At 43.1% G+C, this 21,580-nt stretch overlaps 3 protein-coding genes across 4 annotated transcripts in view; all 3 read right to left on the reverse strand.

The window, feature by feature from the left end:
- Positions 1 to 2,558: 2,558 nt before the first annotated feature.
- LOC134439773 (protein chibby homolog 1-like) lies at positions 2,559 to 3,475 on the reverse strand. Its single transcript, XM_063189683.1, has 2 exons — positions 3,426 to 3,475; positions 2,559 to 3,148 (listed from the first exon to the last, which is right to left on the reverse strand). The coding sequence occupies exon 2, from the start codon at positions 3,032 to 3,034 to the stop codon at positions 2,579 to 2,581; it is 456 nt and encodes a 151-aa protein (XP_063045753.1). The 5' UTR covers positions 3,035 to 3,148; positions 3,426 to 3,475; the 3' UTR covers positions 2,559 to 2,578.
- A 2,485-nt stretch (positions 3,476 to 5,960) lies between these two features.
- ltc4s (leukotriene C4 synthase) lies at positions 5,961 to 13,480 on the reverse strand. Its single transcript, XM_063189682.1, has 5 exons — positions 12,964 to 13,480; positions 12,680 to 12,779; positions 10,784 to 10,854; positions 9,779 to 9,860; positions 5,961 to 8,066 (listed from the first exon to the last, which is right to left on the reverse strand). Exons 1-5 carry the CDS (start codon positions 13,094 to 13,096, stop codon positions 7,931 to 7,933), a joined length of 522 nt encoding a protein of 173 aa, XP_063045752.1. The 5' UTR covers positions 13,097 to 13,480; the 3' UTR covers positions 5,961 to 7,930.
- A 1,582-nt stretch (positions 13,481 to 15,062) lies between these two features.
- The window catches only part of maml1 (mastermind-like transcriptional coactivator 1), a 37,301-nt gene continuing 30,783 nt past the window's right edge, over positions 15,063 to 21,580 (reverse strand). For both annotated transcript variants that reach the window (XM_063189679.1, XM_063189678.1), the window contains exons 4-5: positions 21,306 to 21,444; positions 15,063 to 18,434 (exon numbers count right to left, since the gene is read on the reverse strand). In XM_063189679.1, coding sequence (XP_063045749.1) covers positions 17,335 to 18,434; positions 21,306 to 21,444 — 1,239 coding nt within the window. In that variant the 3' untranslated portion in view covers positions 15,063 to 17,334. The remainder of the gene's footprint in view (positions 18,435 to 21,305; positions 21,445 to 21,580) is intronic.

The following is a 21,580-nucleotide window of genomic DNA, read 5'->3' on the forward strand; positions in this document are numbered from 1 at the left end:
CAAAGGGGGCGCTTAGTGGCTGCTTTTACATTCTACAAACTAAAGAGGCCTAAATAAATTACCCAAAAAATCCCAAACCCAAAGTCCTTCAATACAAGGGGTCTATTACCAAAATCTGTGTTGCCTATTCAGAAACGGAATGAATATTTGTCACTGACCATCAATTTCACGTATTCTTATTGAGTTTAAATTTGTATAAACATAAAGCGTGTCCAACTTCCATATGATTCAGATTTGAAATGTTTAGCTTCCTAAGGCACGATAAACACACAAGAGCTGGAACGTCTTGGCCCTCGGCAAATTTGAAGAAGAGAATGGGAAACACATTGAAGCGTTAAGTCAAAGTAATCCTTTGCATCTTTTGACCTCCTATCCTGGTGCACATCTTGGCAGAGGAATTCCCCCACATTCTCAAGGCTCTCCGTGCAGGACACTGACTTTACTATGTTAACAAAATCAGTATTTACTCCTCTCCTCAGATTTACCCAGCGGAAGTAGGGGCTATATTACAAGTTGCTCTGTCCAAAGAATGTCTGTCTGGGAAAAACTGTCCTTATTAAATTAGCTCAAGGTCACTTTGTGGTTCAGTGAAGTCCCCCTAAGCCACACCCAAAGCTGCTTCCATCATAGGTTGTAACCTACTGTTGATTCGAGAGTTGTTTGCCCATAGGCTACCAGATATCAGCTGGGGGAAAGGAACGCATCTTCAAACTAGACTGCCTGTGCAGTCGCCTTCGACTGCTTAAGGTATATCCCTGAAACGCGACGCTTCCAGTCCCCAATCATTCCTACCACTCCCGTCCACCTTTTCATGAACATTTATGATAAATACAAAATATAAAATAAATATATTTAATATCTACACATAGATCAATGACGTGCAGAGGCTTAAAACCAAATGACTATTGTGAAAATGAAGGAAAAAATGGGGCAAATGGTAACACTGTTTTAATGGTTCACTATTACAGTGGATATACCACATTAGGTACAGTGTAATAACCAGTGTAACAATATTTAATACCACGTCATACCAGTGTGACACCATGTACCAATTTTGTACTTATATCATGTAGGCTATTTGTGTGTAAGTGGTATTACATGGTATTGCATATTTGTACACTGGTATTACACTAGTATTACATGGTATTACATATTGTTACACTGGTTATTACACTGTACCTGGTATTGCCTATTTTTACACTGGTATTACACTAGTATTACATGGTATTGAATATTGTTACACTGGTTATTACACTGTAGGCCTACCTGATATGGTAGATTCACTGAAGTTATGGACCAAACAAAAATTCGGCCATCTTGAAAGTGTTAACCTCCAAACTCTAATCAGTTCATGAACCCACTCTAGAGCATTCACACACCAAATCTGAGACAAATCCATCCACCCGGTCAGATGTAATGGGCCAAACAAAAATTCGGCCATCTTGAATTCGGCCATCTTGAAATTGTTGACCTCCAAACTCGAATCAGTTCATGAACCTACCCTAGAACATTCACACACCAAATCTGGGACAAATCCATCCACCCGGTCAGAAGTTATGGACCAAACAAAAATTTGGCCATCTTGAATTCGGCCATCTTGAAAGTGTTAACCTCCAAACTCTAATCAGTTCATGAACCCACCCTAGAGCATTCACACACCAAATCTGGGACAAATCCATCCACCCGGTCAGAAGTAATGGGCCAAACAAAAATTCGGCCATCTTGAATTCGGCCATCTTGAAATTGTTGACCTCCAAACTCGAATCAGTTCATGAACCTACCCTAGAACATTCACACACCAAATTTGGGACAAATCCATCCACCCGGTCAGAAGTTATGGACCAAACAAAAATTCGGCCATCTTGAATTCGGCCATCTTGAAATTGTTGACCTCCAAAGTCGAATCAGTTCATGAACCTGCCCTAGAGCATTCACACACCAAATCTGGGACAAATCCAAACATCCGTTCAAAAGTTATCGCGTTAACACGAAAGACCTTACGCGGCGGACGCGGCGGCGGCGGCGGCGGACGCGGCGGCGGCGGTGCACGCAAAACCATTACATCCCCGACGCTCCGCGTTTCGGGGATATAATAAATGTGCCAGGAGGAGACAAACATGATCTCCCTATCGTGTCCCTCTGACTGAGGTCTGCTTTAGACAAACGCTTCCAGATGTTTAACATGTCATTCAAATGAATAAATAAAGTTGAAGAGGCCTACGCAGTAAACATAAATAAATAAATGAATGCATTGTTAATTCAACACTTGATTCAACATCTTCTAGAGTGTATTTGGTGTTGAATTAATGCATGTTTACTGTAAACTACATCACTTAGCTGAATGAATGAATGAATGAATGAATGAATGAATGAATGAATGAATGAATGATATAGCAATGAGGAGTTTATTTTTGCACACTCCCCCAAAGTTTTAATCGGTTTCTGGTGGAAGGTCATTACCTTTCCCATTTCATTCTGCCTTAGATGTCTTAACATACAGAGAATATTGCCAGGAATACCATCAAAAGTATCCTTCACACAAATTAAAAGAGTACCAATTCCAAGTTCAGTTTATTTATTATTGGCAGATTGTATGCCTTCTCTTGACTTCCTTTTTCAGGGCTTTCTCTGAATCTTGCAGCAGCTGCTCCATGACACACGACTCTGCGGTGCTCTCAGTAAGCATGTCAAAGAGCAGCTCGTTTTGCAGTCTCAGGGCATTGTTCTCCTCCCTCAGGTGGCGAACCTCTTTCTTCAAGCTGCGGACCCTCGGGTCGGCGCCCGTCTCAAGCCTCGGCTCGTTCACGTCTTGTCTTTTCTTAGAGCTCCCCCTGGAGTGAACACTTGTTTCGCCAACCCAGCATCCATCTTCGAATGTGAAGGTCTGGTCATCTACCGTGAGCGTAGGCGTGATGCTGTGAGCCTCGTGGCTGAAGACAGAACGCTGGAAGAGGCGCTGGCGGGGAGCGCTTCTTCTGGGGTTCCAAACGTCGGGGTATGAGGGGTTCTTGAACCAGTCAATGAGTCGTCTCATGTTCTGCGCTTTTTATTGACTGCGTTGAAATTGAAGTTTTGATAGAGCTCATGCTATGCTGTGCATGACGCTTAGGCTATGTGTGTGTTTACGCTGTAGCCATAATAGGCCTACCTGAGGGAGAAAACGCGAAACACAACATTTAAGATATGATATTTCTTAGGCATGCAAAATGCAAGTTTTAACTCGGTCCAATCACTACATTTGGGATCAAATGGGTGGAATTGAGCCTAGGTCTATTACTGCTGAGACCGCCATTCAAGTCAATGGCTGGGACTTGATTGTGGCAGCTACAGTTGCCTGCCTTGGTCTTGGGTCATTCTGTATATCTAGGCTACTGTGATAACAAACATATGGCACAACACAGAATATAACAGGCAGCCCTACTTACTAGGCCTACTTGATGTCTTAGATGAGACTCACGCCGCATCTGCTATTCCTCATCCGATTTTGCACTGCGGTGGGATTGAGCGTCATCAAGTGTGACAGAACAAAAGGTAGAACATTCTACAAACACGACATTGGAACGGCACGCGCGCCACAGCGCCATAGCCAGACGCAGTGCCACAGAAAGACGCAGCTCTGAGAGAAGGTACTGGTAGGCTACCTGGGAGCGCTTTTGTATCATGTGGAAATATTCATTCCACTTAAATTAGCCCTTTGAAAAAAAAAAAAAGATGCCAGATGTTTACAGTGGAATTGATCTCCGTCACTCGAAACGGAGTTAATTCATTCCTCATGACTGATTGACCAAACGAAAAATTCTCTCCATACGCGCGCACATGTGCACAGGAAGCTTTACCGCACAGTAGCAAACTTTGTTCATATTAATGCGAATAATTCTTGTGCATAAAATAGGTTATTTTCTTATTTGTATTAATATCCTTAGAATCACAAGTAAAATGTTTCCTGTTGCTCTGTGTGGACGCGTGTGGAGACGTTTGTATGGCCCAATCATGCGTAAAAAGGTCAGCTATCCAATGCAGTTTTTCAAATGGCGAAGTACTGCAGTGCGTTGGCGCCCTCTACAGTCTGAGATTGTTACTTGTTCACACCCACCTGTGAAGCCTACCTTCCTCTGTGGACAATACAGTATCCCAGTCCAAACTCAATTTTGACAAAATATGTACTTGTAGTTACTGCACTTTGCCTTTGTAGGGCAGTAGAGGCTTTGTGTGGGCCTACTTGTAGGTTAAAATCTTTCCCAAAAGTTGCCCCTTGATCGTCACATGCTGTGTCACAAAATATCTCAACTTTACTGAGAATGAATAAAATCCACAAGGCCGGAACATCTGTTTTCTTTATTTATAATGATGTATATGCCGCACATGCATGTATGGCCTCAAAGAAAAAAATACTTCTCTGTAACAGTAGTTTGTCTGAATTACTAAGAAAAGCTAAGGGGTCAATATGATAACAAACAGGGCTTATCACAGAAGAACACAGAAGAACATTTTGGGATCTTGCTCAATGTGGTACTAACTTCTCTAAATCATCTGTCTTTGCTTAATTTTGTCACAGTTAAACAAGGCAACCAAAATAAAGAAATAATACACAAGGCAAGGCAAGTTGAGTTTGTATATTTGTAGCACATTTCATACACAGGTGCAATTCAATGGCCGTCACATAGAAAAAATAAGAAAAGAATAAGAATCAGAGAAAATTAAAACATCAAGATAAAACATTAAATAATTAGAATAACAATATTCAAAACATATCAAAACCTAAGCTTTACAATAGAAGATGTGTAGCTTGACTCTTCTTCCAAAAGCGCATTAGTGAGGTCACACACTGATGGTGGTTGAGATGGCCTATGATGACCTATTAGCACTCACATCTCCCCAAAATAATGATGGTATCAAAGTCCTTTTTCATTTCACTTTCTCAGAATAGATATGTTCATTAATGTTTATCAAAAGCCATCTTTCTGCAAAAAAAACAAACGTGTGACAACCTGTTTCCAAGTTAACCCTTCTCCAAGATTATCTGTGACACTGGGGACTTAAGTTCATGTATTTTGTCAAACCATAGAGGCATCCCCCCCCCCCCCCCACCCCCACCCCACTATACCTGTAGTGGACACTGTGTTGGCTGACAGCACCGGAAATCGCCTGAACCCATCACCACGTTTTGTAGGGAGACACCTGTGCTAATCAGTCAATACTGGAGACATTGATAATGGACTAAGTCCGAAACTGCAGCTCCAGCTTTTCCCCCGATGATTATTTTGTAGTTTTTCGGCTACAATACACATTTTGAACTTGAAAGCCTTGTGTGTGCGCCTCATCTTTTTTGACTGTCTCAGTATCAGTACTTTTGGTGAGCAGTCACACCAAGCAACACACGGTTCCAAGTTAAGGCGCAGACGCCAACCTTTTTGGTCTCTCTTCACTAATCAGTCAATATAAATCAATGGAGAACAGGCCCACTGCTTGACCCATTTTAGCCTGATGACTCGTAGTATGTTGTCTGAACTTTGGTGCCTGGAGATACATATACGCTGCATTCAGGCTCTTAAGATTTTAGCTTTTTTTGATACAAATGTGGGTATGTTACAGCTGAATGAACACATTCTAATGCAAGATGAGGGTCTTAGGGTTTAAATGCAACTTATTTCATGTTTTTATGTGCATCAGAGGCTAAGATATTTAGGTTTTTATAGGCTGAGGGCAACTCTCCCAACAAGCGCTTAGGCATTCAGCAGGCATTTTGCTTTAGGCACCAATGGGTTAATACTGTCCACTTGACTGTTTTTTTTCCCCCAACCTCTATGTGTCAAACTGTAATTTTTGGTTTCACAAGGAGTATTTACTCCTAAGGGGTGTTTATGTTTGTTGCTGGGAGGGTGCATTGGTTCCACAAAGTAATCCAATGAAGCAGCAAGGATGAACTTGCACACCACTGATGCCGATGCATAAATAATTTGAATGCATAAGAAAAATAAAGAACTTGCTACCCAGTGAAGTGCAAAACGTTTTCAGTCCTTCAGACCATCATCAGTGCCAAACTTTTCAAATAAAAAGACACGCCCAGATAAAGCTTAGCCCTCTGGTTGTGTTACGGTCAAAAATGACCGTTTTGAAATTTCAATCTTAAATAACTTCTCTATTTTTCATCATACACAAATGACACTTCATGATATCCTCCAGCTAACCTATTCAAATGGTCAAAATGAAATATAATGAAATTCCTAAAGAATTGTTGAAGATACACCAACTTGTTACATTCATAGACAGGTCATCAGCTGGGAAAATTAGTCCTACCGCACTTTTCTCTGTGGATTACTGACCAGAAGCCCTATTGGAAGAAATTAAAACATGGGGCCACGTCAATTTTTGCTCAGAATTCAATATGGCCGCCATTTTCCAAAATGACTGGTTTTCATGCATTATTACATTGTACTATAAGGTGATATTCATGAACGATTGAACTACTTTCAGCACTATTCTGTCCTATTTCCTGTCTTATTTGAATTCTGAGCAAAAATTGACGTGGCCCCATGTTTTAATTTCTTCCAGTAGGTCTTCTGGTCAGTAATCCACAGAGAAAAGTGCGGTAGGACGAAAGGCCTAATTTTCCCAGCTGATGACCTGTCTATCATGGTGTTTCAAAAATGACCGGACCATTAATTGACATCTCCCAAAGTTATATACAGTTATATTACATTCACTTTACTCTCATATTCTTTTTTGTTAGGCTTTTCAGAATACAACCATATGTGCCACATTAGTATAGATGTTTACAGTTAGTTGAAATACTTGAAAAAAGTAAAGGTGTTCCAAACGGCCTGAAAGCCTCTGAGAGGCCCTAGACTCCAGAGGGTTAATAAAACGAATTGGTGCAAGATAAGAAAAAAGCCTACAAATCACTAAAACAAAGCAGAATAACATTTAAATCACATTGGAAATGTTTCAAAAGGATGTCTAAAAGGTATTAATCACAAAATATGCTAATCAGATTTTTAATCAATGTATTATCACCTTTTTTGTGTAGGCGGTCAATTTTGACCATCAATTTTGACATCATGAACGTAACCATGTTTCTAACACAACCAGAGGGTTAAGTAGGTACACATATGCGGAAGGCAACTTGTCCATTCAACCTAACCTGAAGACAGTAAAATGCATGTTCAATATGAAGGTATTTATTTATTTGTTACAAAATGGATTTGCAATAAACATTGATTTAAAAAAAAGCCCCTCTTTTATACATATCTTAATCAAGAGTATAAATAAATAGGGAGGAAAACCATCAGGACAGGATGCAGCTCTTCTCTCAGTCTTATCTTATCTGTCCTCAAGTTCTCATGTTCATTTGGTGACTGGACTGGAGACTGGACTGAACAACGTTCCCCCTTCTCTGAGCTTCAGTAGGTCGAGGTGGCAATCCCAGAAAGTGAAATCCCTGCCGCAAATTTGATCCAACCCACTCAGAATCAACTGATCACAATGTAATGAGTACTTGAGACAGGAGGGCCAGTTACTCTGTGAAGTCAACTGAGTAGTCAGGAAACTGTGGAAGAGTTTTTACTTCTGAAGCAGATTCTTGACACCTTAGACAGTAGGTGTCCCTCTTGTCCAGTGACGGGCAAACTGGATTCAGATGCTACAATCCAATTCCAGATATTCTGGATGACCTGGTTTCACCTGTCCACTTGGACCTAACTAGACCCAGTTTCGCAAAAGCATCGTTGCTAACCAGTCAGCAACTTGGTATGTTGCCCATAGGAAATTGCATAGCAACCAAGTAAGTTATAACCAACAAAGTTCTCACTTTGTTAGCAACGGCAGTGAAGGCATTCCTGGACAGGTACAACCAGGTCATTTGGAATATGTGGAACTGGATCATAGTAGATGCTGAATCCAGGCTGCCCACCATAACTACCCTTGTCTCACATCACATCAGGCCCCAGGTGAGGAGTCTGACAAGGTCCAGGCCCAGGTAGAGCCTGCTCATGGAGCACAGCACGCCCACAGCACCCAGGATAATCAGCAGCCACTGCACCTTGGCAGCGAAGTACAGAGGCTTCAGCCTGAGGAGGCGAGAGGAGGAGAGGCCGTTAGGGTGGGATGGGCTGTGTGTGTGTGTGAGAGAGAGAGAGAGAGAGAGAGAGAGAGAGAGAGAGAGAGAGAGAGAGAGAGAGAGAGAGAGAGAGAGAGAGAGAGAGAGAGAGAGATAGTGTGTGTGTGTGTGTGTCTGTGTGCAATCTAAAATTGTGAAAGCAAAACAAAACGATTTCCCATTCATCTCTTTAACAAACCATTGACAGTTGTAATACACTGTCGGTGAAAAAAAAACACAAAACCAATTTGTATTGTACGCCTCACAATGCAGCGCTAATTACTTCTGTTTCTTTGTTACTCCTCAAGAGGAAGTGCTGGGGGAAAATAGGTGTGTTCACCTACATCCTGACTATGCATGGGAATCACTGTTGTCACGCCACCTCGTTACTGCAGAGGACTGTACTTGGCTCATTCACAATGGCCGCTGCCCTACGGTGCAGAGGATAGCTAGCTGGTAGCCGGTAGGGTAGCCTACATGTTTGCAGTCGGAGTTCACCATCAAATTATGATATGTAATATGCTGATAAGTTGGCTATTGCATTTTAATATGTATAGTCTGTTATTATAGTCCAATGACTAGTGAAGTCTTTACTTTCAGGATCGGTGTACTGTACTATTCAAATAGCTTAATGCAACAACATGACCTGATCGACAAGAGAATACGTCACTCATTAGATCATCACATACAGTGTGGGACAAATACTAGACACATTGTAAGGCTTTAACCCGCTAAAGCACAGCGTTATAAATTTGTTGCTAGGCCTTCCAGAATGGCAATGACGGAGTCATAGTGCATTATTGAAGGCCCTGTATTATGTCATAGTATTGTAGTACTATGGTAATTAACCTTTCAATGACTATTACAGCGTGCCTCAGATGGTAAGGCGTACATTATGGGGCTACGAGTTACAAAAAAAATTGGACATTTTGGCGGTTTGATTGCTAATGGGTCAATTTCTGTGGCCATCGATTTTTGGCTTTATTTTGATTCCAGTTTGATGTAGGCCTACAGAGGAATTGTGTCAAAAACTCCTTATTGTTAACTTTGCAACAAATGTTTATTACTCTACCACATCTTTATACACTAGATATCGAAGGTATAAGCATTGGAAATGTGTCGCATATTTTGAAACACCCAATATTTTCGTTGCATTCGCTACACTGGCACACCCTGACCAAAGAGTGGTAATGGAATATTCTGAACAAAATTGACCACAGAGGCGCCCCAGGTTTGGAAGAGTTCGGCTGGATATCACAGAACAATTCGGAGGGTCATGCAGGACTCTCAAGAGACACCTTTGTGAAGTTGCCACAATTGGTTGATTTTACAGCAGGGGTGGAGAACCTATGTATATATGAGGCCGTTTTATCCGACCCCCAACATAATTTCAATGTTATACTGCTTCACATGAAATATAACATATTTTGTAAAGGAATTTTAGAAATCACATTTACAATACAATTAATTTACAATACAATATATTGCCTTCAATATAGGCCTAAAGTGGAGGGGGAAATCCTGGTTTGTGTTCATAGTGCGGCCCTCTGAGAACTTTGACGGCACTTGGAAGAATTTGAAGTGGCCCCTCGAATGAAAAAGGTTCCCCATCCCTGTTTTACAGGGACACAACATTTTGAGCCGTACCCAACACAGTGTAAATGTAAGAATCAAATGTCCCACCTGCCGAGGGCAGACTCAGCGTAGCCCCAGAAGTAATAGTAGCGTCCGATTAGGTAGAGAAGGCCAAGCAGAGCTGTCGCACCTGCAACAGGGAAGAATGTAGAGGAGGATTTTAGAGACATTAGTAGGGAGCTCATGAAGAGCATCACTGTAGGGGGCGCTGTGGTGCAGCGCGCTAAGCCCCCCCACATTTGGGCTTGCATGCCCACCCACGGGGACCCCGGTTCGAGTCCGGCCGGGGTCATTTCCCGATCCTTCCCTGTCTCTTTGTCCCATTTGCTTCCTGTCACCATCTTCGACTGTCCTGTCAAATAAAGGCATAAAAGCCCCTAAATATTTATACAAAACAAGAAGAGCATAACTGTAAATCGACAGAGAGAGGGCAAAGTCTGTCTGTATAAATCCCTCCACTTGGCAGTCATCTAGGCCAGGGCTTTTCAAACTTTACCATGGCGCCCCCACTTTGAAAACCACTGATCTAGGCGATGCCTTGGGGCAGCTATTTCTCTATATTTTTCAACTTTGCATGAGCAGCATTTGCTTGTGGGATGATTGGATCATTGACAGAATGGTGGGAGATGTGCAGGCAGAACTTCAGGATAAGGAAAATAGGACATTTCTTATCTTACTGGCAGGGTCCGGAATGGACACAAAAGAAAGATAGTGAGACAGAAGGATGGTCAAGGCAAACTCAAAGGTTGCTTTCACGACTTTGTCACCAGGCATACCTATAGGGCAGATATAGGCCTACAATTTACTTTTTCTACAGTTGGATTTCATAATAAGATTTAATATTAACACATTTGAATTTCAATTATGAGTAGCCACTTTCAATAAAGGCTTTTTAATATACGTACTCCCTTCTTCCTGGTGATACACTACGGAGTGCCTGGGACCTGTTGTTTCTCTGATTGTGGATTTTCCTACCCTGAAAGCACAATTTTTTGACAGCTCGTCGTGATAGACCTGAGCGCCGGGTTGACTTCTCTTTTTAAGATTGCTCACCTTGACTGAAGAACAGTCCAGCGACCCATAAGGAAGCTATGAAAAGGGGGAAATACTCCGAACAGTTGGCTCTGGAAAATTGATAGCACAAGGAAGGCAGACAGTTATTCATGACATGGTTTACATTTTTCTGACACAATAGAAGGGAGCCTATATAACTGATTTGTATACATTGATTATAAGCGCTATCTTAAGTTGCTGTGGTCATTTCCCACAAATGTGTCGACATAACAATAAAGTTAAATATAAAACGGCTTCACATCGCAATAAATAACCTTTAAGAGAATACAGTAGTGTTACAATACTGCAAAAAAAGTCCCCAGAAAACTTAAATTGACTGCTTTCTTTGCACAGGATGTTATTCTGGCCACATTTAACATCCACATGAGATTGCCGTGTTCATCATGTAGTCAAGTCATTATTAAACTAGGGGTCACGAGCCTGGGTGGGGTTGCAAGAATGACATGACGTTGGGGGAACTCCCCCAGGATTCTAAGGTTCTACATAGACTCATAGAGCCTGGGTTGCCCCCAACGTGATGTCATAATAGTACATATTCTTAAGATGGTTAACCTGCAACCCCAGGGGGTCGCAAAGTAATGCAGAAGAGTCGAGGACACAAGAGACTGCATACATCATTTTGTCTCCTCCTAATAAAGTGCTGTATACCGATCTTAGTATTCTTCACTGCATTATACAGCCTGAGCCACATTTTCCCTCTGAGTCTTGTCTTTAGGACAAACTAAACCTTTGCCTGAGCGTGTTGACTGGTTTTTGAAGTATACTGAGACAGTAGAATATCGTAGAAGGGGAAAATCCAGAGAAAAGCACTGAAGTATTTTCCTCTGAAATGGCTCTCAGATGTCAGTGAGCTCCAGCGAAAGATACCAACAGATGTCTGAGAATAAGCTGCATGCCTCTCGCTATGTCTACAGGAAGCCATTAGCCAAATGTTCACCACCACAATTGCCCCTACTGAAGCAATGCACAAGCACTTTATGCTGGGCTAATAAATAACATACTACAAGTCATTTCATAACTCTTTGTTAAGCGTTACTAAAATCTATGTAGTTTTAAATCATTAATCCAGTTTGCATGAAATCTGTGTGTCAAATAATGATGAATGTAAAACGATTGTTTTAATATTTGGGCAAAAATTATTTTTAGTAAGTGAACCACTAGAGGAACAATAGCCTACGCATAGCCATAGCAGAGAGACTGGATAACTCCTAGAATCTCTGGCCACAGGGTTATGGCTGTACCCAATGTAGCCTGTCACAGTGCTATTGTTGTTTTACAATAAATGCTATATGTTGCATCTTATAGTGTTGATTTAACACCCCATAAATTAGGAGGTTCAAATGTTTAGGAGGGAAACGTTTTAACATGAAAACAATATAATTTATAGGCCAAATATTTTTTTTAAAAACAACTGTAATAGGGCCTACACGCAGGGGCGTAGCAGCAAATATGGGGCCCTATGCACAATTGGCTCCTATGCCCTCCAAGGCAAGGGCCCTGGTGACTCAGTCACACTTTAAATAGGCTATTTACATGCCATATTTATGACGTCCATTGCAGCATATCAAACCTCAGAGAAATAAGGCAACAACTGAAAGGGGAAATGGTGGCATCCTTTTTCCTCAAAGGCCAGTAACCACAGAACCCATCAATCTAGATGCAAAAGTTAACATTGATATCCAACGGAAATACTATGGCTCCCCCTCACATAGGCCTACAACTCTTTAGTATTCTAAAAACACCACCCGTTTCTTCTTATTATAGGCATTTCTTCAATGAGTTTATCTCCATAAAAACAAAATACCAAAATAGCAAATGGAACCAAAATAGCAAATGGAATGTGTCAAGGTTTAGAAGCCTGATATTGCGCCCTACTGTGCTCTGAATATCCTTTCAAATTCCGGCGGTCCAGATGTCAAAGGAGGGGAGACGGAGTACTTGCGTCGAGCGTAGATCACCTGCAGCGAGAAATAAGCTGGAAAGAAAGAACAGCAGGCGAAAGCTTTCTTCATGACAGATAACATGTTTACAAATGTCGACGATGGCAATAAAAAACCCCGGCAAACGTTGGAGCGAGGGTACACGCAGATATGCGATTCTTTTAAGCCAATACGCAGTTCAACAGTGCATCACATTTGCATAGCCTACCTATTCCTTACCTTGCTCTAGTAGTCCCAATACAGTTACCCCAGCCACGCAGACGACTTGGTCATGCATGGTTGTCTTTTGGCTGAGCAACCCAGTGCGATGTTTCCTGTCAAGCGACTCTGTCACACAATGCAAACTTCCCATCAGATGCTTTCACTTTTTCTCTAGCTTGTACACTAGGCGTTGAAGTTGGGCGGAGCTATGGACGAATTTCCAATAATAGGCAGGTCGGACATCTCTTTCCACCATCTCCATCACTGGAACACCTGAATAATTTAGGCTACACTACTGAACTTCGTCTGACCCGACACAAAACATTTTTTAAAACTTCTCAAATATACACTTTAATAACTTCAAGGAGTAATTTCCCACTTAGCCTACCCATTGTGAAACATATTTGTGAATGGGCAGCATAGGCCTAAGCCTAAATGCTAGAAATGCCAAAATAGGCTACTCCTTAAAGATGATTAGGACACTGGCAACATAGGGAAAGTTTAAAATGACTGCCTATATTAAACATCACAGCAACTAACTACATTCTAACTAGGCCTACAGTCTTCTTTTAATAGCAAATGTCTACTAGAATACAGACTGATATTTTTTTTAATTGTGGGTGGAGAAGCACATAGTGTGATGGAATAGAAGCCTGCTGACGTCGTAGCCCATCTCAGGAGGATGTGACAGGATGTCCAGCTATTATTTGTCGCCTTTATCAACCAATGATATGTACAGTAAATCAAGTAAAGTGACAGTTCCACAATGAGTCAGGTACCGTGAACTCTAGTATGCGCCGTCTTAATAGTATTAGAATAAAGACACTGTCCACTGGCCATAGATACCCAATGTGTAATTCTAGTATGCAAGCCTAGTTTATTTCCCCTCTAAAATGTAGGCTGCCCATACACAAATTTAATCTTTTTCATCATGAATACTGGTCTGGTGTGACTGGAGTAGGTTTTGCAGACAATGACATCTATGATGTCAAATGACTAGCAATTCAAAATGGCAGCTCTATATAAAGAAGGTGCACCTATTCATTCATGAGAGATGCAAATTCTCAAATGTAGAAGAGGGAAAGGATCTGCACACTGCTTGCAAAAGACTTAATTTATTGGGAGCAACGTTTCGATCATTCAATCTTCTTCAGGCGATTGAATGATCGAAACGTTGCTCCCAATTAATTAAGTCGTTTGCGAGCAGTGTGCAGATCCTTCCCCGTTTCTACATATGACAGTTTTTGATTTGGCACATGCTGATGCTTTCCTGTTGGATGTGTGCGCCTTCCACTACACTCTATGCAAATTCTCAAAGCCGTAATGAAAACATACAAATTCATGGTGACAGTAGTAAAACAAATTGATGGTGATCGTAGTAGTAAACATTCATAAAAAGACTATATTTGTGAATGGTTAACGTACATTCTACAATTTAACTATTCAAATATTATACACTCTACCTTTAAAAACGTTATCTTGCATTATAAAAGTATTTCCTTTATGGTCTCTCCTAGGCGCCATGCAGTCCACACACAGGGCCAATAGCTGTGGCGGTGATGGGAGGTGTGATTGTCAGCTATTTTCAGAAGAATAGGTAATTACTCAGAGACCTCCATAGTGTCCCTGTAGGTCATAACACACTTCCTGAAAAACATACCACACACACACACATGCACACACGTATAAACACACACACGCACGCACGCACACGCGCACACACACCACACACACACACACACACACACACACACACACACACACACACACACACACACACACACACACACACACACACACGCACGCACGCACACGCGCACACACACACACACGTTGCTGAGACCCCTTGAAAGATCAAATAGAAATGTGGCAGCCAGACAGAGATTTCTCTTAAAAAGACCCATCTGATCTGATAGCCAGTAAAAATGCACCTCGACTATGTGGAAGACTGTATGTGTGTGTGTATGTGTGTGTGTGTATGTGTATGTGTGTGTGTGTGTGTGTGTATGTGTGTGTGTGTGTATGCATGTGTGCGCGCGTATGCATGCGTGCGTGCACATGCATGCGCGCGCCTGTGTGTGCGTACAGGATGTGTTATGATCTCGACTACTCTTAAAACCTTATCAGCACCCCTAGAACTGTGTAGTTTCAATTTTTTTTAATATTACGTTTTGCGATTGTAATGATTCCACATAATCTGAAGGCGTGTGTGTTTTTCATTTATCTTGTCGGCAAATACTACGTAAGCTATGACTATGGCAGGCTAGGCTTGACATCCGTAGTGGTTTGGGTATACTGCTATAGTATCTTCCATTTCACTGATGGTATTTGCAAGGTTATTTGCATCCTTCATAGGTAGTCATCATGCATGTTTGACAAACATGTTCCAACTAAAATAAACAATGCCTCTCCTGTGTCTAGGATTTACTTATTTAGTCTAAATACTTTGCATGCACATACTGCGACAGTGTATGAGAATGGACTTTGGCTTTTTGCGCTAAAATACACTTAAATTCACTCCACTCCTGTGATGTTGAAATTCTCTGAATCGGGAAAGAACCAAAACCACTGCACGAGTTCTTTTCTAGTGAACTATATTTACATAATACTCTTTTACAGAGAACCATAATAAAAGTATAAAACACTTACAAAATTGGCATGAATGTACATAAAAAAATAAGATCCATCTCCTGACAAATAAAATTCATACATACAAAAAAATATTTTATATATATAAATATACAAGAGCATCCCGACACAGGATATCTTCAGGGTATCTCCAACTATTACAGCACTAAAAGGCCTTGACTCTGGAAGATCTCAATTGTATCCTTTTTTTTCTCTGTAAAATAATTCTGTGTGTCAAAGACGGGGAAAAAAAAACACTCCTACAGTTTGGGAATTAGTCACATTATGACAAAAAAAAAAAAAATCAGTCAAATTCTGAGAGACAGACCAAACCTGACTTTTAGTGTGTGTAACCTGTGTCCAACACAACCCCGTGATGGAAATGAACGTATGTGGGTGTAACTCACCCAAACCCAAGTTCAGAGTGTTTAGTGTTTCTTATTTTCAATTGAACATGAAACCTGCCTTCTACGAACAGCAATGACAAACCACCATGAACGACAGAGTGCATGGAACAGCACTGAGATGCAAATGATATGAACAATTAAAGGGGACTCTGAAAAATTATCGGGAGAAAAAATAAAAGAGAGATCATCTCCTTGGTAATCAGTGAGAACGTTGGACAGCAGAACATTCCAGGACAGAACAGAACAGAGTCCAAGATCGACAGGCCCGGATCTACAAGGCAGCTGCCGTGTGGAGAACAAGAGGGGAGAGGGGGAATAGAGAACTATGGACCGAACAACAACAAGTCCACATTAAAAACCCCAACAAGGTGAGAACAAGTAACAGAAGGACTCTCTTGTCTTAAAAAAAGACAGAGATGGAGGAAAAAAACCCAACACAGGCACGAGCAAAGGTGAAGGGGGAAAAAAGTGAGATGCAGTTCTGGTGATGAGCCTCTTTTATATGTAGTTTTTAAAAAAAGCACCATTGGAAAAGGAAGAAAGAAAAGAAAATCAAAAAGCCAAACAAAAGAGCTATGACTGCAGAGATGTGGTGTTCAAAATACTTTAGCACCTTTAGCAATAAAAACTAAAACAACAAGGCAGTGCAGGCCATCTGGACAAAGCCAAACACAGTCCCTTATCTGCGCGACCAAACTGAGAAGAGGACACAGAAAGGCAACAAAAGACGTCACTCAGACAGGTTTAACCGTTCACCAGCTGAAGCGGAGGCATCATTATATGGGTTATTCCAGTACAATACACATTGGGCTTCTTGAAAGAAAGAAAGGGAAAAAAAAAGTCGATGATCAACCCTCCTGCTGTGTCGTGTTGGGATTCAGTGGTTTAAAGTACTGAGCCACAGGTTCAGTAGTAGTGTTTGATTTTTTTTTCTCTCCATTTTAAAAAAGTTATTTTTTTTTACTTTTCATTTTTTTAAATTCTCTCTTTTTCTTTTTGTTCCCTGGCTCGGGAATACTTATCGTTTTTCTCAGACCTTCGGCCCTATAATCCCTTCACAACTCTGTTATATACACCTGGTATATATACACACGCAAGAAACATACTCGCAAAAAAAAAAAGCTTTTTTTTGTTTTGCTTAAGGCAGTCCCCATCGAGGGTGTTTCTCAGGCAAAATCAAAAGTGTCCATGATGCCAGAAGCATTTACATAACAATTTCCAAGGAGGAAAGATTACGCATGAGATCGCAGTGGGGTTAGGGGTCACGCAGGGCAGTCATAGGCTGTCAATCTGGCAGCACTGATGTCCTATTCGCTGCGAACAGTCATTTCACCCGCTCCCACACGCCTCTCCCTTACGGGTGACTGGCCAGCAGTTCGTCTAGGTCGTCCATCCACTCCTGCGTAGCCTGGCCCTTTAACGAGTCCACCAAGTCCACCAGGTCGCTCTCCCCGGGGAAGCTGGGCAGCCCGCCGCCCGTCGGGGCGTTGTAGCCAAAGGGCAGCTGCTGGTTAGACGTCCTGTTGACCTGGTAGCCCTGACCACAGGTCATGCCGCCGCCGGGCCGGTTGGGCACCCCGCCGGCTCCGGGCTGAGGCTGACCAAAGGCAGCCAGGTGTGCCTGGGGAGGAGGCTGGCCGGGCTGGCCTGGTTGCTGCTGCTGTTGCGGAGGTTGGGGCCCGCCCGGTTGCTGCCCCATGCCGGGGTTGTTGGTCCTTTGCTGGGGCATGCCGGCCATCATCTGGCTCGGGTTCATGCCCCCCATGGGCCCCCGGCCGCCCAGGCCCGGCTGCCCAAACGGCCCCGCGCCTGGCATCTTGGCCATGCGCGGCTGCATGTGGAAGCCTTGCCCGCCGAAGCCCGTGGGCATGCCGCCGTTGCTGGATGCCAGCTGGGCACCCATGCCCGCCTGCATGCCCGCCTGCTGCTGCTGCTGTTGTTGCTGCTGCTGCTGCTGCCAGGCCTGCTGCGCCTGTGTAGGAATACCCGCCTGCATTCCGCCTGGCATACCCGCTCCCATGCCCGTGCCCATTGGGTTGGCCATGTTGCTGGGTAGTCGTGCCATCTGCTGCTGTTTGAGCAGGGCGGCGTTGGGTTGGTTCTTCAGGTGCTGCTGTTGCTGCGCCAGGACACTGGGGTGGAAGGAGCCCGGTGGCATCCCTCCGGGTCCCCCCGGGCCGACGCCGGGCCCGGGCCGCTGCTGGACCGGGTGCTGCGAGGGGTGCATGGCGCCCATGTTGTTGTAGATCACTTGTTGCACGTCCAAGCCGCCGCCGCCACCGCCACACGCCGCCAGCCCGCTCATGTCCGCCTGGCCGGCCGCCGTGGGGGGAGCTCCAGGGACGGGACCGCCGCCTTGCCCCACGCCCATTCCCATCATGCTCTGGGCCTGGGTGAACATGCGCTGGGCGCCGGGGGCGGGACCTCCCATGGGGTTCATTGGCTGAGCTGAACCTGTGGGGTTAGGAGAAAAGATGGGGGATGTTGTTAGTGTTGTATCAACATATCTAACATCAGGATACTTTGAAAAAAATGAATGAAGGGTGCACTCCAGGCCGTGCCCTCCTAGTGACGCAACAGCTTCAGCGACAGCGTTGCTACCAGTCAGGTCAAGGGCAATGCAAATACTTTCTGAGTTCCCGCAAAATCGGGAACTCGTCCCACTTTGTTGGGAAGCAAACAATCATTAGCAAACCAAGGGAGGCCGTTTGGGAAATGTTAATTGTTATGCTCTTGGTCAGACCAAGTCTCGAAGAGATTTGAAAGTCGATGATATCACTCCATATGAAAAACACTATGGTACAAAATGGTACAACACTGACATGCATCTATCAGGAAAAGAATGTTGTTGCCCAATGCCAGTCAGATTCTATTAAAGTTAGGTATTGTGGCACACTGACCTTCACAAGAATGCCTGATCTGATATCACTTTTTATTGTTTACTTTAAAAGATTTCATTTTATTTAGATTTTATTTTTGAAGTAAATATGGGCAACACACAGAATATGCATCCTCTCATTACTTTTGATGTGGGTCTCTTTCTAGGCTGTGGAAAGATAGTGGGTTTTTTTTATGTCATCACAATGATGACTTGGTTGATTCATGCCGTCATGCTAGACCTCCAACTTTGGCAGTCAAATATCCTTTACAGCAACACACTTTGCATCTTGCCTGTTTCATGGTTACCTGTTGATGTTGACAAAACAACCAGTGTGTGTGTGTGTGTGTGTGTGTGTGTGTGTGTGTGTGTGTGTGTGTGTGTGTGTGTGTGTGTGTGCGTGTGAGAGAGAGAGACCAGTTTTAAGCAAAGAAACAAGCAGCCTTCCACCCATTTTATACATTCGCTTGATTTATTACGTCTATGCCTTTATATCTGCCCTGTGGATTAATTATTTTCTACTGTGGGTGGTTAAGTATTCAACTTGAATGTATTGCATGCTCATGATAAATGTACGGCATGCATTTCCTGTGACATAAGTGACAAATGTGTGCTTTGTTTCATAGATAAGCCACACTGTATGCCATTTTAATGTGTGTGTGTGTGTGTGTGTGTGTGTGTGTGTGTGTGTGTGTGTGTGTGTGTGTGTGTGTGTGTGTGTGTGTGTGTGTGTGTGTGTGTGTGTGTGTGTGTGTGTTTGACCCATGGCCTATGGATGTGCTTACTTGTTTATATCTTGTTTATGTTATTGTATTTTAATATTTGTTTTACCTGTCCAGGGACTGCAGATGGAAATTAGCTATATACCGTAGCTATAATCTGGCACAAGCCATCTTTTTACTTCTGTAATCAATGTGTATTGTGCATGGTCCCTGTTGAACTAAACTAAATAAACTAAACTAAAATTAACCAGAGCAACATCAGTGTTTGACAGGCCTGGTACTACAAACACAAAGGTTTCATATCACAATTTATGCGACATGGTACAACATATCCTTTCCCATTATGATGGTCACAAATGACTCCGATAACCGATAACCGGTGGCGAAGATGTAACTCTTCCTGTAGATGCCTCTGCCCTCACCCACCTTGACCAAGAAAATCTAATGTTCTGCATGAAAAGCTTCACTTATTACACCCATCACATCTGCACATGCAGTGAAGGGACAACATTTCTAAATGATGCGTCATGTCTGTGCTTACTGCCACAATACCAGAGAACATTATGGATACATCCTCATATCAGATTTCTTTCGAAATGTCCAAGTAGGCCTACTGATAACAGGTTGTCGCAATAACATGGTGGCGCAGCACAATGTAAAACACGTGTGTATGTGTGCACGTGTTTCATACACAAACTGTACAGTACAGTACAGGAGTTCCTCCAGTGAGCAGCAATATACCACACACCCCTACTATCATCTGCCAGTTTGCTGGTTCCTCATTCACATCCTCTGACTGCAAGGGACTTCAGCAGAATATTGTCCAGGATTTCTGGTAAGATTTCAGATATTTTATTGTACTGCAGGCTGTAATACCGCAGGCTATTGCAATAAAACGGTGGCATAACATAAACATGACCTAGACCTTCATTAATTTAACAGCAGTTAGGAAAGCTGGCAAGGGGCGCGTTTCTTGAAAGCGTAGTTGCTAGCAAGTTAGCACCTTGGGTAGCTGTCAATGGGAAATTGCATTGCAAGCAACAAAGTAGCTAACGTAGTTAGCAACTATGGTTTCGAGAAATGCACCCCAGAGAAGGTGGGAGGCCAGACCTGTCGTTAACTCTTAACAAAACCCTAATTGTATGTCAAAATGAAACTGGAGGGGAAAAAAGGAGTCATACAGAAGAGCTGGATGCAAATCCGGAAAGGGGGGTGGGGGGTGGTGGGGACTGGGAAGAGAAGAGAAGAGAAGAGAAGAGAAGAGAAGAGAAGAGAAGAGAAGAGAAGAGAAGAGAAGAGAAGAGAAGAGAAGAGAAGAGTTGCAGACCTATTGCTAATGTACCTGGGAACTGGGAGACACTGTTTAGCCTTAAGCCATTCTGAAGCAGGCAGAGGCGAATCCAAATTAATAACAGAGGCCGGAGAAAGCATAAGAAACAGTGAGGACCACTCCATTGTGTTGCAGATCACTCAGAAAGGGGGCTAAATGGGCTAAATAGTGCACATATCCTGTATAGCTAATTGTATGCGAGATAGTGAAACTGGGCAGAGCTGGGGGGGCAGAGGCGTGGCTAACGTACCTGGGAACTGTGTGTCGCGACCTGCGTCTGTGCAATAGTGAAACTGTACAATAGTGAACATGTGCAATAGTGAACCTGTGCAATAGTGAACCTGTGCAAGAGTGAACCTGGGCAAATCTGGGGAGGAGAGGCGTGGCTAACGTACCTGGGAACTGTGCAACCTGCGCCTGTGTCTGGAATGGGTTCTGGTTGGCCGGCTGGTTCTGCTGCTCCTGGTACTGGGGCGGCGGCCGCGTCAGGTGCCTCTGGAGCTGCTGCTGCTCCTGCTGCTGCCGCTGCTTCTCCTGAACACAAACACACACACACACACACACACACACACACACACACACACACACACACAAAATATATAAACAATTTGCATGCACGCACACACAAGCATGCTAACACGCGCATTCATGAACTTACTTGGGAGGACAA

This window comes from Engraulis encrasicolus, chromosome 23 (assembly GCF_034702125.1).
Source record: "Engraulis encrasicolus isolate BLACKSEA-1 chromosome 23, IST_EnEncr_1.0, whole genome shotgun sequence".
Classification (NCBI taxonomy): domain Eukaryota; kingdom Metazoa; phylum Chordata; class Actinopteri; order Clupeiformes; family Engraulidae; genus Engraulis; species Engraulis encrasicolus.